A 14648-nucleotide genomic window follows, 5' to 3' on the forward strand; every position below is an offset into this window, starting at 1 on the left:
TCTCTCATGAATAATTTTTTTAAAAATCTTAAAAAAAAAAAAAAAAAAAGTATTGCAGAACCCACTGCTAAAATAAAAAGTGCCTGGCAAAAATCCTTAGATTCTGGCCAAAGTTATTCCTGATGATAAGACAGACTTTAAATCTCTTTTAGCTGAGCAAGGAGGTGTCTGTGTTGTGGCCAACACCACCTGCTGGGCCTGGATTAACACCTCTGGGGAAGTTGAAACTCCATTACATAAGGCCACTGAACAAGCCTCTTGGTTTGAAAAGTGACTCTTTTAGTGGTGCCTTTCTTTTTAACTTACTTGATTTTTATTGTTTTGGGTTTTAGGGATCATGATTCCAAAGTGCACTCCAAACATTGGGAATTACCCTGCTTATAATGATCACAGTAGTCTATCTGGTGCACTGTATCTTCTCAAAGGCTTTATTTATTTATTTATTTATTTATTTATTTATTTATTTAATTTATTTGAGAGAGAGAGAGAGAGGGCACAAGCAGGGGGAGGGGCAGAGGAAGAGGGAGAAGCAGACTCCCAGCTAAGAGGTGTGCCCAACCCGACCTGGGGTTCAATCCCAGGACCCCAGGATCATGACCTGAGCTGAAGGCAGATGCCTTCACAGGTGACACTGAGCCACAGGTGCCCCCCTCTCAAAGGCTTTAAATGCATGTTTGCACTTGCTAACCACCAAGCAAATGATCTCCCTAAACCTGGAACATCAGAAAAGGAACAAAAAGACAACCAACTTAAAATTTGTAAGCCTGAAGTTATAACCTGTGAATGTCACAAAGATTGGGGGCGGGGGCGGGGGGTGAGAGGAGTCACAACCTGTGAGTACCAAAGAATCAACAGAAACTTCAAGAATGTTAGAGTAGTAGCTGGGAGTGGCACTAATGCCACTCTATTTTGCTGAAAGATGTAATCAAAAGAGGGGAACTGTTAAAAAAAAGAGCCAACAGGACCAAAATGGAATCAGTTATGCTAACCCCCACATCAGCAAACCAAGACTTAATATCTAACCTAATTGCAGTTTCAGCTTTTCCCAGGAACATAACCTTTAATGAGTTAATCTCGAATTACCTGGTCAGCACTAGTGAGGAAATCTGCCTGACAGACCCCTTCCGTCCCCTTAAGCAGGTGACCTTGCCTGAAACAATGCATTCTTTGCTAATAAACTTCCTTTTCTGCCTTTACAAATCTTTCCTCTCCCCAGCTCTTCGGAGCTCTTTTCTATTTGCTAGACCGGATGCTGCCCAATTTATGAATCACTGAATAAAGCCTATTAGGCCTTCAAATTTACTCAGCTGAACTTTGTTTTTAACCCACTGGGTATCATTTTTATGGTTTTAAATGTTTACCGTGTACCGGTATAATTTTTTTTCAAATCATTTTAACTTTAAAATGAATAAGCTAAAAGTCTACTTATTTAGCAAGCAATTTAGCAGAATGAAATTCTAAGACAAGAAAATCACTTGCAGAGTTTGTGAGAGTGTTTTGAGCTCTATCCAGGGGTGAAAATTACATAATGGGTACCAGGGGCCCACAGGCCAGGGGAGGACCCAGGTTACTTTGATCATAGGGTCCTCTTTATTTTATTTATTTTTAAGATTTTATTTATTTATTCATGAGAGACACATGGAGAGAGGCAGAGACATAGATAGAGGGAGAAGCAGGCTCCCTGTGGGGAACGGGGATGCGAGACTCTATCCCAGGACCCCAGGATCACAACCCAAACCACAGGCAGACAGATGCTCAACCACTAAGCCACCCAGAGGCCCCCATAGGGTCTTCTTTAAATAGCTGTTTGAAGGACAAGACACGGGCAGGCAAAGAGCAGTTAACCTGGTGATTTCTGCTTTGTGTGTCTTTACCAGAAAGAGACCAGGGATTGGGGGTTTTGTAAATTTTAGGGAATGGCTTTGGTTCAGCCCACGGGACACCTGGGTGGCTCAGTGGTTGAGCATCTCCCTTTGGCTCAGGGTATGATTCTGGAGTCCCGGGATCAAGTCCTACATCAGGCTTCCTGCATGGAGCCTGCTTCTCCATCTGTCTATGTCTCTACCTCTCTCTGTGTGTGTCTCTCATGAATAAATAAATAAAATATATTTTAATTAAAAAAAAAAAAAGATCCAGCCCAATATTCCCCTTTTTCTTCATGTCCAAACATGAAGAATGGACATGGGTGGGTGTCTGAATTGTAACTCTGGAGGCCCAGCAAGAACCACCTTGCCAAAAACAGAGGACTTTTCTCCCACTGGACAGAGGCAGGAAGAGGAGACATCCATTTTTAACAAAGATAATTTTCTTTTCTTTTCATTCCTTTTCTTTTCTTTTCTTTTTCTTTTTCTTTTTATTTTTTCTTTTCTTTTTTTTTTTTTTTTTAACAAAGATGGTTTTCAATACACTGTGGCCAGTTCAGGTTTTTCTGCCCTGAGGATGACTTTCCATGGGAGAGCCTAGGCCTGAAAGTTGAAAGACCAAAGCTCTAGCCCCAGCTCTGCCTCCAATCTAGCACAAACTGAGGCCAGGGACTTCTCCCTGGTAAAATCAAAGTCTTGTACTAGAGCCATATTTCCCAGACTTCAACCGTTCACACATCTTATACATGATTTTGGCCAAATTTACCTATCTTATTAATCTAACATCTTTAAATGCATTCACTTTTTTAGATTAAATAAATCTATCTTAAAAGGAAAGTTGAGGTGGCTCAGTTGGTTAAACATCCTACTCGTTTTTTTTTTAATAAAGATTTTATTTATTTTTTCATTAGAGACACACAGAGAGAGGAAGAGACACGGGCAGAGGAGGAAGCAGACTCCCTGTGGGGAGCCAGATGCCAGACTAGATCCCAGGATCATGGGTTCACGACCTGAGCCAAATACAGACATTCAACCACTGAACCACCCAGGCATCCCAAGGATCCTACTCTTGACTTCACCTCAATTCATGATCTTGGAGTTATGAGATCAAGCCCCACATTGAGCTTTCACACTGAGTGTGGAGCCTACTTAAGATTCTCTCTCTCTCCCTTTCCCTCTGCCCCTCCCATCCCTGTCTCATGCTCTCTCTCTAAAAAATAAAAATAAATAAATAAAAAGAAAGTTTACATCACTATAATAAACAGAAAGTCCATATCATCTGACATAAACAAAAGGCAATTATAAAAAACTAAGAGGGCAGCCCAGGTGGCTCAGCAGTTTAGCGCCACCTTCAGCCCAGGGTGTGATCCTGGAGTACCAGAATTGAGTCCCACATCAGGCTCCCTGCATGGAGCCTTCTCTCTGTCTCTGTCTCTGTCTCTGTCTCTCTCTCTCTCTCTCTCCCCCCTCTCTGTGTCTCTTGTGAATAAATAAATAAAATCTTTAGAAAAAAACTAAGAAACTAAAAATAGTGTTTTATAATTACCACTTAAATTTAACACTTGAACCCAGCAATTAATCTTAATAGCACAAAAAGAATGATAGACATCACATAGCTCCTGATGTGATGAAATTGGTAGTACAAACCACCACTTATGAGGTATTCCTATCAAAAAAATTAAATGAAAACTAAATCAAGTCTCTAGTTTAACCACCAATCCATAGGAGGTTCAAAGGACAGAGGAACATGCTAAATAATACCATGGAAATGCAGCCAGCTCCTACTCAAATGTACAAAACTTCACAGGACAATTGCCTGGTTTCTTCAACCAATCAGTGGTAAGGGGAAAAAAGTCTGGGGAGTAAATATAGACATTCAAAGGGACTTAAGGGACATATCAACCAAATACCATGCATAAATTTTTATGCGGATCCTGTTCAAATAAACAAAATGTAAAAATAATATTAGAGGTAGTTGGGAAAATTTGAACACTGGCTGGATATTAATCATCATTAAGGGATTATATTTCATTTTTAATGGATGATAATGGTACTGTGGATATGTTTCTTTTTTTTTTTTAAGATTTTATTTATTTATTCATAAGAGACACACAGACAGGCAGAGACACAGGCAGAGGGGGAAGCAGGCTCCTTGTGGGGAGCCTGACGCAAAACTGGTCCCAAGATCCGGAATCATGACCTGAGCCAAAGGCAGATGCTCAACCACGGAGCCACCCAGATGCCCCAAGTTCAATTTCTTTAGTAGAAAGAGCTATTCAAAAATTTTCTGTTTCTTCTTGTGTCAGTTGGTAAATTGTAAATTGTGATTTTCAAGGAATTTTTCCATTTTATATAAATTGTTAAATTTATTAGCTTGCAGATATAATATTTGCATATTATCCTTTTAATGTCTTTATAGTAATATAAAGAAGATATTTTATAGAAATATCTTCATTCTTGATACTCATATTTTGTCTTCTCTCTGTTTCTTGGTAAGTAAAAATGTATCAACATGGGTCTGTCGCAATAATATTCATGAAATCACAGGTTTTATGATAGTTATTTTTCTAATATCTATTAAACTAAGGCCATGAATATTAAAATTCTGAAATTATAATAGACACCAAATGCCATTTCCCAGGCCACCTGCAGTTAGCACAGGGAAACTCTGGACTAGGAGAATGCACCTGAGTTTGTCAACCAGAGCCCTCTGGGATCTCAGAGTTTACCAAGAGCAGAGCTCTGACACCAGGGATGCTCAGTCCATGGTGGTTTCCTCCCTGCATGGGAGCTGGGCCGCCCTACCTACAGTCCAGAAGGAGCCCTGATTTCCCAGAATCTGGACCATGGAAGAATCTCTCCAGTTGAAGTGTATGTTCTTCTTCTGGGAAGTTTGGCAGGGCAGCTCCACTGCATCTCCTGCCTTCCCCAACACCACTTCTCTTACAGGAGTGACCGCTGGGAGCATCACTAGGTAGAAAAGAAGGAAATCAGGCCTCAAGGCTGTTGCTGCTCTGCCTCCACCCCATCTCCCCACCCTGGCATTTACCAGGCAGCCCCTCCTCCCACTGGATCTCCAAATCTGCGCACTCACCCAATTGCAGCATCAGGAGCAGGTGCCTAAAAGCCGCTTCTTGATTCATTGTGGATTCCCTGAGGCAGGCAGGGACCTGGGCCTTCCCCCCACACCGCACAAAGTGCAGGGCCTAAGGGAGATACTGATCATTAGTTAGTAGGCATTTACTGAGCCTGGGGTGCAAAGGGACATATGGGGATGGTATGCAATCTCACCCATACAGCCAAGCCAGGGACCTAAATGTGCATACTTCTAAGCAGACATCCACCAGGACACACCACACAATGCTGTGCCCAGGCCATCTAAGTGGAATCAGAAAAGGATTCACAGGGATGCCTGGGTGGCTCAGGGGTTGAGTGTCTGCCTTCGGCTTAGGTGGTGATCCCGGGGTCTGGGATTCAGTCCTGCATCAGGAAGCCTGCTTCTCCCTCTGCCTATGTCTCTGCTTGTGTCATGAATAAATAAAGTAAATTAAATTAAATTTAAAAAATGATTCACAGAGAAGGTGGCAAATTGGTGGAGACTGAGAAGGGGCAGGGGGATGGGGCGTGGCCAGGTCATGAAGGTCCTTGAATGCCATGCTATGATACCGAGCTGTGACCCTAGGCACTACGGAGCCACTCAAGGACTTTATGTCGAGAAGTACATGATTTGATTTGCAGAATGGACCCCTTCAGCTGTTGTGTGAAAGACAAGCTAGAAGAGGCCGAGCGCGCAGGAGGTATGATTGAAATGATCCTGGTGAGAGAAGATAGGCCTGAGCTCAGACAACTCAGAATGATGGAAGTGTAGAAAAACAGACTGCCTTGAGGGCAGGTTTGAGGCAGATTCCCAGGACTTGGGGAGGGCCACACTGTGTGGGGTGAGGAAGAGACGGAGCAGTGGGTAAACTCCCTGCTTGCTCTCAGACCAACCCTGTAAAGCCTCTGAGGGAGAGCAGAAAAACGCTATTTCAGAGTTGGTTTCTGTGAGTTCCGGAGGTGGTTGAGGCTGGGGGGGTGGAGAGAATTTAGAAAAGCTCTGAATGGACCTAGCACAATGGGAGGTTAGAGCAGTGATCCTCCAAGTGTGGTCCTGGATCAGCAGCAGCCTAGGTGTCACCTGTCAACTTGTTGGAAGTGCAAATTCTCAGGCCCTACCCCAGATCTGCTGAATCAGAATCTGGGGGTGGGTCAAGCCTGCTGTGTATTCACAACCCCACCCCCCACCCTGGTGGCTGTCACCAGCTCCAGTTTGCAAACCATGAGTTACAGGGAAAGGAAAGGGGAGGAGCACCCCACCGCTCTGCTGCCCCGCGCGTCAGAAAGAGTGGCAGGTGGCAGGGCTGTGCCCCGGCTGGGAGTCTGGAGAAGACTCAGGGAGGGAGCTGGTGGGATCTGGGAAGACATCTCAGGCCTGACTGAGAACCTGGACAGGTTGGCCAGAAGGTCAGGGCTTTGTTCTTCAGGCAACTAGGAGAAACTGCTTTTTTTTTTTTTTTTTTAAGATTTTATTTATTTAGTCATGAGAGACACGGAAAGAGAGGCAGAGATATCAGTAGAGGATATCTGCTATCCCCATTGAACAGGGAGCCCGATGCAGGACTCGATCCCAGGACCCCGGGATCACGAACTGAGCCAAAGGCAGACACTCAACCACTGAGCCACCCAGGTGCCCCAAAACAGCTGCTTTTTGAGCAGAAATGTGACATGGTCTGTGTAAAGTTTTAGGAAGGGGACCAGATGACACGGAAGAAGTGGAGACTTGAGGAAGGCCACCAGATAATGTCTGGAAGGCAGGCAGGAACAGGGCTCGGATCTCTGAGCTCCAGGCCTCCAGGCCCAGACTGTAAGGAGGCCTCAGAGGGGTGGTTGCCTGGATGGGGGTGGGGGGCAGCATGAACGCCTCTAGAGCTTGGCAAGATGAGGTCCTGCATCCAACCTCGTTTTTCTATCCCCTAGCCTAGTCTTTGTTGTCTGAGCTCTGCAGCTACCTGCCCACTCCTACAGCACCCTGTTGATGCCCTGAGGGCACAACCCACCTTCTGTCTCATGATGTGGTGATTTGGGTTCCCTCCCATCTTCACCCCTGCCCTGAAGCCTGATCTCATTCAGAATGAAGATGATGGTCCAGCCAGTTCTGCCACCAGTGTAGGCCTGGCACCAGCTGGAGCATAGAGAGGGGATTTGGAATGTTTGGTTAAGTTAAACGAAATTGAATTGAATGAAGGAGGAAAAATCACTGATTTCTTTCTGTACTCAACATATTAATTCTGTTACTAAAGCGGGTCATTGAGGGACACCTGGGTGGCTAAGTGGTTGAGTGTCTGCCTTCTGTTCAGGGCATGATCCCAGGGTCCTGGGATAGAGTCCTGCATCAGGCTCCCTACAGGGAGCCTACTTCTCCCTCTGCCTGTCTCTCATGAATAAATAAATAAAATTGTTTAAAAAATAATAAAGTGGGTCATTGAAGTATGTGTACACAGCCAACCCTGGCCTGAATGAAGCCAAGTCATCCCCATCCATGCTGCTTGTTCTTGTGCCCTCTCATCACCACCACCTCTCCCCCACCGCCCCATCCCTGGGCCATTCTCCTACCTCTCTGCCCTGCTCTCTATAAGGAGATTGATTTGGACAGACTTTACCACCCAGGCTCCCTTGCCCTCCTGCTACTAGTTGGGGTTGGCCAGTGGGAAGAACCCACAAGAGGTGGGAGGGGCAGGGAAAGAAGTGGGAGCATTTTTCCTAACTCTCTTCCTAGTCTGGCATGCTTTCTGGCAATAGCTATACTCCTTCCCTCACCCCTTCTTCTCTCCACACCCTGACTGTAGCTCCTTTCAGGTGGCTCAGCTCAAACCCTCACTGGGTTCCGGAAACATCATTCCACCCTTGCCCCTTCAGGACCCTGCCTGCTATTGGTAACATCTGTGTGCCTCCATGCACTGTCTGGTTCCCTCTTCACACCCCTGGGAATAACCTCGTTTCTGCAGTCTCTTGAACCATCCGAGGCAGATTCTGTTTCCTGTTGGGTATTGATCCATGATAGGGCTGTCGTACTCAGATGGGTGCTGGGGACATGCACCTCCTAATGAGATTTGCCGGAAGATTTAAAACAAGACAAAAAAGCCAACTCCACTCACTCCATCTGCCTGAAGGAAGAATGTCCCAGGGCCTAACTCAAGGCAGAGGCTTGACGGAATTTTTTGTTGTTGTTTATTTATTTTTTGAGTAATCTCTACACCCAACGTGGGGCTTGAACTCATGACCCTGAGATCACCAGTTGCATGATCTTCCGACTGAGTCAGTCAGGTGCCCCTGATAGAATTGTTTTCTAAACAAGGGAAATAAGAAGTGAAGAAATCATGAGGACTCCGGAAGAGGAGGAAAGAGGCTAGTCATGGGTGCAGTTGTTTACCAGTTAGCATGGGGCGTGGGGAGGGGAGAGACTACGGTACAGCCACCCTTCCATCTGAGAGTGGCTTCCGCTGTCCCCCTATCACAACTCACTGTGTTCTTAGTGAGCAGAGAGTAAAGGAGTCTCCATTTGGAATATCCCTTCCCTGGTGTCCAAATTCTGCATGAATGCCTGGAGTAGGCTAGGAACATTCTTGACCCTTCCCCAAATGGTGGTCATTTCCTTCTTCTTCACGCCATGATCCTGTGGTCTGTGCCAGAGGGCTACTTCCCCACCTCCAGCTCCTTGTACTGCTCCAACTTACCCAGGGTTCAGCTAGGTGGAGGAGGCTATGGGTTTCCATCTGCTGCTTGCTTTGATGACTTGGGCTTCCGCTGCCGCCCCAGAGAGCAGGCTTTTGATTCCCACATCCTCATCCTCCCCAGAGGCACTGTGCCCCAGTACAATAGCATCCTGTACACCATAGCCCCTTGAGAGGGGCTGGGAGGGCTTGCTGGTCCCCCAGGTCCTGGCATCACTCTCTCTCTCTCTCTCTTTCTCTCTCTCTTCTTATTTCTCTGCTCACATCTGGGCATTTCTGTATCCTGTCTTCAACTCCCCACATCTGTAGCTCTCTTCCTCTTGGTCCCACATGCCAGGACCCAATTCTGGCTCTGTCAATCTTGCCTAGAGTGCCCCTGGCCTCTCCCTCTTTTTTCATCTCCACCTCCAGCTGCCACTAAGCTCTAGCCCCTTCTTGCCAGTAAATAGGCATCCAGGCTTCTGGCAGGAATGCCAGCTTTCAACAAGCTTTGATGTGAAGGGAGCCTGCAGAGCACAGCCTGGAGCCGAAGGTGGGTGCAAGGGAGATGTCCGCAGGGTGGACCAAGGGAAAAGGACATATTCCAAGAAACACACAGAGGCCCCAAAGGAGGATGAGGAAGGATGGGCCGGAGAGACCCAGAGCAGCTCATTAAAGCCACAGCTACACTTCACACGAGCCCTGACCCCACGCCAAGCCCAGGATAGTACAAACCGGATAGTCAGAGAGAAAGAGGTGAAGACATTCTGAGAGGCAAGACACAGCCCCAGAGCAAGAGACCACAAGAGAGCTCAAAAGAGAATGAGAGAACTATGAGAGCAAAATGGCAACACACTGGCAAACTCTCAGAGCTTTTGAAATTCCTGTTGCCCTGGCCCTGGCCTCCCAGGTGGGATGAGGAGCGAGACTGGGGAGAGGAAGAGGGCACAGCCCCACCACAGAAACAGTCTGTGGTCCCATAGACACTTTCATCTTCTCCCCAGAGCCCCCAGGCAGCCCCTCAAGCCTCGCCACGGGATGTGCCCCCCCACCACCACATACACCCTCTCTACTGCTCATTGGCTTCATTTAAACTTCCTAGAGACCATGACCCTCTAAGGGACCCTTGTGGTTCAGTGGCTACAACCTCCGCCATCCTCTCCTTTGCCTCAGACGCCCACGTGGGTGGGGGAGCCATGCCCTCCTTCCTTCCCCTAGGTCCCCCAAAAGGTGTGGAACAGAACTCAACCGAAGAGCCCTCCAAACTCAGGCCCCCATCTGTCCCCTTCCATTGCCCACCCTCCTCAAATTTATTTTATTTAACATTTACTGAGTGTCCAAAATGTGCAAGGCCCTTGGTCTGCTGAACTCCCCATGTCACCATTATGGCCAGGATCAAGGCCTAAGATGCTACAAGTCTTCTGCCTAGAACCAGTTGATGAGGGGGAATTCTTATTTCAAGGTAGAACTCTTTTGTATACGTGTCCCCTAACTGAAAGACCAAAATCTTATTGGGTGTTCTCTCTGACCCTGACCTCTGGGAAGTCTTCCATCTGAGGTTAAGACGGCGGCCATTTTGTGTGAGCCCACAGACTCTAACACAGCCCAAGAAATTATTTGTCAAAATATGAAACGGAGTCACCTCCCTCATCAGGTTCTACTCTTAGCCTTATGCCCCTAAAATTTTGTCCAACAACGGGACTTTCAGGAAGAGCTATTCCACCCAAAGGGAAATGTTTGAATTAGCAATAATGGGGCCTTTCTATTTTGAAGAATCCACCGGTACCAAAAAGGTCCTTCTCCCAGAATATGTCTAGAAGGGAAGGTAGAGGACACCTGTGGGGTAGCACAGCAAAGCCACGGAGGTCTTAGGAAAGGGGAAAGGACAAAAAGCCTGGAGGTGGGAAGTTAGAGTTGTACAGGGTGTCCCATCTTGAGGGGTACCACCTCCTGGATCCCCTACATCCCACCAAGCCCAAGACGGGCCTGCAAATCCTTTTCTAAACCACCTAGCCTCCTTTTCTAGAACAGCTGAGACATCTAAAACTAATGCCTTAGAACCCCTTTTTCTAATGACATATTTACCTAAAGAATATGTATCTATCACTTGTATAGTATTGCATACCTAATAGCTCAGTTTCAACCCTTTTTGAGAATTGCGTTAATCATTTTAAAGCTCATTAAAACAGGAGGGCCCTTAGACATATTATTCAAAAATCACAAAAAATGCCCAAGAGTAAAAAAAAAAAAATGTAGAAATACGTGTTAACAGAAAAGATAGTTAAAGGAGGCTACCTCAACCATAGGGCTTTTGAAATACTGCAAACAAGTATGATTTCTGGTATAAATTTCTGGCAATTGCATCACTGGGAAAATTGATTTGAGGAGAATTGCTTCTAGACTAGATTTCACTTCTTTCTCATTTTATTGCTTTTCCTTTGTTTCCCTTTTTCATTTTTTTATAGGCATCCTTTCTCCTTAATATGTATTTATTCTTTCTATTCATTTCCTACCCTTTCTTCCATCTTTTCTCCTTCTTTCCCCTCTTCCTATCTTCATATCGTCCACTGCCCCTTGACTAGTTGCCTCCCATGGCCTTTCTCAGCCCAAGATGGCCTAAAGTCTCTGTGCCTTCTCTGATCTTGTAATCCAGCTCAACACCGCTCTGAGGAGCACCGTCTGCTCCAAGCACTAAAGGGATATGCACAGGGGGATGCAGAGAGAAATTTTCCATAATCCCCAGCCTCTTGAAACTCACAGATCCAGTGTGAAATACAAGACAAGGTGGCCAGAATTGTGGGCAGAAAACTGGGAGTCCAGAACATTTCACCACATCTGCTGCCGCATTCTCCTCCCCTTCCCAGACCCATGGAAAGGAATGAAGCTGAGTCTGTCCGTCTTACCTCTGGGCCTGTGTCTTTCCTCCCCTCTGCTTCTCACGCAGGTGTGTCTATGTGAAGGCTAGGAGCGCAAGGGGAAGAACGCTTGTTACTTCTGCAGAGATGTATGTAAACGAAGAGACAGGAAGCCTGGCAGCAAGGCTCCTCCACACCCCAGGCCTGGGCCAGCCCCCAGTGTCACCATCTGGGGCTGGGGTGCCCACCCCCTGCCTCTTGGGGAAGATGTCAAAGTGAAAATGCCAAAGTCAAAGGAAAAAGTTGAGCAGAACCAGGCTGGAGAATAGAGTGTCACAGCATTTCTTGTTGTGTAACAAGAAAAAAGATGGCCTCAATGATACTTGCAAGCTGGTCTGGATTTCAGTGGAAGAAGTAGAAAGGAAGTAGAGGGCACATGAGGACACTCGTGGTAAGCCCCAAACATCCCCTTGCTCCAGAGTCCTGAGGGCATTTGTTCAGCAAGGAGGCACCGAAGAAGGCATTCCAGCTGGCCCCGTGTGGCAGAGAGGGTCTGGGCAGTTACCTGAGACCTGAGGACTGACCCCCAGAGTGACCATGGACCAGACCCTTTTCCTCTGGACCTTCCTGTCTGGCCAGGCCTCAAGTGTTTCTCCAGCCCATGTCTCTCTTGAGCTCCAGATGTGTAGATCCATCTGCTCATCAGACATCTCCTTTTGGATTCTCACCACACGTAGCAAACCCAACATGCCCCAAACTACACGTATCATCTACTTACCACTACCCTCCAGACCTACTTCTACAAGTCCCCCACTTAGCGAAGGCTTTGGCACCTCCCAGCTGCTCATGCCAAATAAACTGGGTGTAATCTCTGACTCCTTCACCCAACTCCTTGCATGTGTTTATTCGCCATTTCCTGTGGATGTTACCTTCAAACTCTCTTAGATGTCTATCCGAGTCACTCTGCCCAACTACCACTGTTCCATCCATTCTAACCCCAAATGCCATCCCCATCCTGTGCCTGGGCGACAGCCCCTGCCTCCTCACTGGTCTCCTGGCCTCCCCATTCTGTTGTCCTCTAGGCCATCCTGCACCAGCAGCCCAAGTGCTCATTTAAATATGCCCATGTGACCATAACCTTTCCCTGCTATGAAAAAAGTGGCTAGTTGAGCTTGCAACGCCCAACAATTAATGCAGGTGTTTCTATTTGAGACAACATTGTGATTCATTTGCAGCAGAAAGGCAGTCATGCTACTTCTCATTTTATAGCACAGTGTACTCAAGGTTTGAGATTTAATAACATTAATATTTACTGCTTCATCAAAGGCATTCTTAAGTGAAAGTGGCATTAATATTTTTATTCTTTTTTTTACTGCAAGTGCCTGGCAGTTGAAGAACAAAATGACTACAGCACAGTTTGGCTCTGCTGCCTTGATTTATGCTAAGGCAGCAGTCTAACCCAGATTGCTTTTGCAACATCATTGCAATGTCAACATAGTGACAAAAGCCAATAATGTCTTATTATTTTTATGCAAGTAGCTTGACCTCAAGATCTCCCTGAAAGGGTCTCAGGAACCACCTCACACACACACACACACACACACACACACACACACACACTGCGGGTCACACTGTTAGAGCCACTGATCTAGGACATTTTTGTTCATTCTTCAGATCTTCTCTATTTCTCTGCACAAACTTTTGGTTGTCCCCCAAATGTTGTCTCTTTCTTTCTTTATAATAGAACCCTACCTTTTTAGCTGAGCTCATGGCTGCCCAGATTTAATGTATACTGAATCCCAGTCTCCCTTACAACTGGATATAGTTAAATGACTTAATTTTGGTTAAAGGATGTAAGTGCAAGTGTTCTGTGCAACCTCTAAGGACTGTCCCTACAGGATGGGTATGTGTCCTCCACAGGCTGTATCTCCTTCCTGCAGGCTTATTTATAGCCAGCCTGCTTTTCTTGTTTGCATTACCTTGCAGATCCTAATGGGCATTTAAGTATCTAACCTCTGATCTAATCCAGTCTGCCCATTCATTCATATATTCAACAAGTTGTTTTTTTTTTTTTAAAGAGGAGGAAGTTTTTATTTTTTATTTTATTTTATTTTTTTTTATGATAGTCACACAGAGAGAGAGAGAGAGGCAGAGACATAGGCAGAGGGAGAAGCAGTCTCCATGCACCCGGAGCCTGACGTGGGATTCAATCCCGGGTCTCCAGGATCGCGCCCTGGGCCAAAGGCAGGCGCCAAACCGCTGCGCCACCCAGGGATCCCAAGTTGGTTTTTTTTTAAGATTTTATTTTACTTTTTTAAAAGATTTATTTATTTATTTATTTATTTATTTATTTATTTATTTACTTATTTATTTATTTATGATAGACATAGAGAGAGAGAGAGAGAGAGAGAGAGAGAGGCAGAGACACAGGAGGAGGGAGAAGCAGGCTCCGTGCTGGGAGCCCGACGCGGAACTTGGTCCTGGGACTCCAGGATCGCGCCCTGGGCCAAAAGCAGGCGCCAAACCACTGAGCCACCAGGGATCCCTTTTTTTTTTTTTTTTAAGATTTTATTTTATTTTATTTTATTTTATTTTATTTTATTTTATTATTATTATTTTTTTAAGATTTTATTTTTAAGTAATTTCTACAACCAATGTGGGGCTCAGACCCATAACCCCAAGATCAAGAGTCGCAGGCTCTACTGACTGAGCCAGCCAGGTGCCCCTATGCAAGTGTCTTCCAGACCCAAGCCACTCTGTGGGTGCTGGAGATGTAATAAGTAAGCCAGACATGGTCACAACTCCAGCTTGTGTCATCGACACTGAACAATTAATACCATCACAATTAGTCATGTGCTACAAAAGAGAAGTCCAGAGGGCTGGGGATCTTATTATAGAGAGCCTTATTTCAACTAGAAGATCAAGAAAGGCTTCCCTGGGAAGTGTGTAACAGGGAGCAGTGGGCTCTGCTATCAGTGAAAGAAAATTCAACTTATAGAGGCTTAACTGAGACTGCTGATTTCTTACCTGAAAGAAGTCTGGAGGCAGGTGCTTCAGAGGCAAGGGAGGTGAGGGAGCACCCTGCCACATGCCTCGGCAGGATTTGTGTGTCTGGATCTTGTTGCTTGGCTATCCTCTGCACATGACCCCTCCTCTCAAGCTCCTCAGTTGAAACAAGGCTC

The 14648-nt window shown here is 45.9% G+C and overlaps 1 protein-coding gene across 4 annotated transcripts in view; it reads right to left on the reverse strand.

The window, feature by feature from the left end:
* CD4 (CD4 molecule) overlaps positions 1-14648 on the reverse strand; it is a 50821-nt gene extending 36173 nt beyond the window's left edge. Inside the window, exons 1-3 of one of the 4 annotated variants that reach the window (XM_077871243.1) lie at positions 14494-14648; positions 4957-5068; positions 4668-4832 (exon numbers count right to left, since the gene is read on the reverse strand). In XM_077871243.1, the coding sequence (XP_077727369.1) occupies positions 4668-4832; positions 4957-5068; positions 14494-14556 (340 nt within the window). In that variant the 5' untranslated portion in view covers positions 14557-14648. Of the gene's footprint in view, positions 1-4667; positions 4833-4956; positions 5081-11514; positions 11889-14493 lie in introns of those variants that run through there. The other 3 variants (XM_077871240.1, XM_077871242.1, XM_077871241.1) reach the window with 3 other exon arrangements.

Source organism: Canis aureus, chromosome 25, assembly GCF_053574225.1.
Source record: "Canis aureus isolate CA01 chromosome 25, VMU_Caureus_v.1.0, whole genome shotgun sequence".
Classification (NCBI taxonomy): domain Eukaryota; kingdom Metazoa; phylum Chordata; class Mammalia; order Carnivora; family Canidae; genus Canis; species Canis aureus.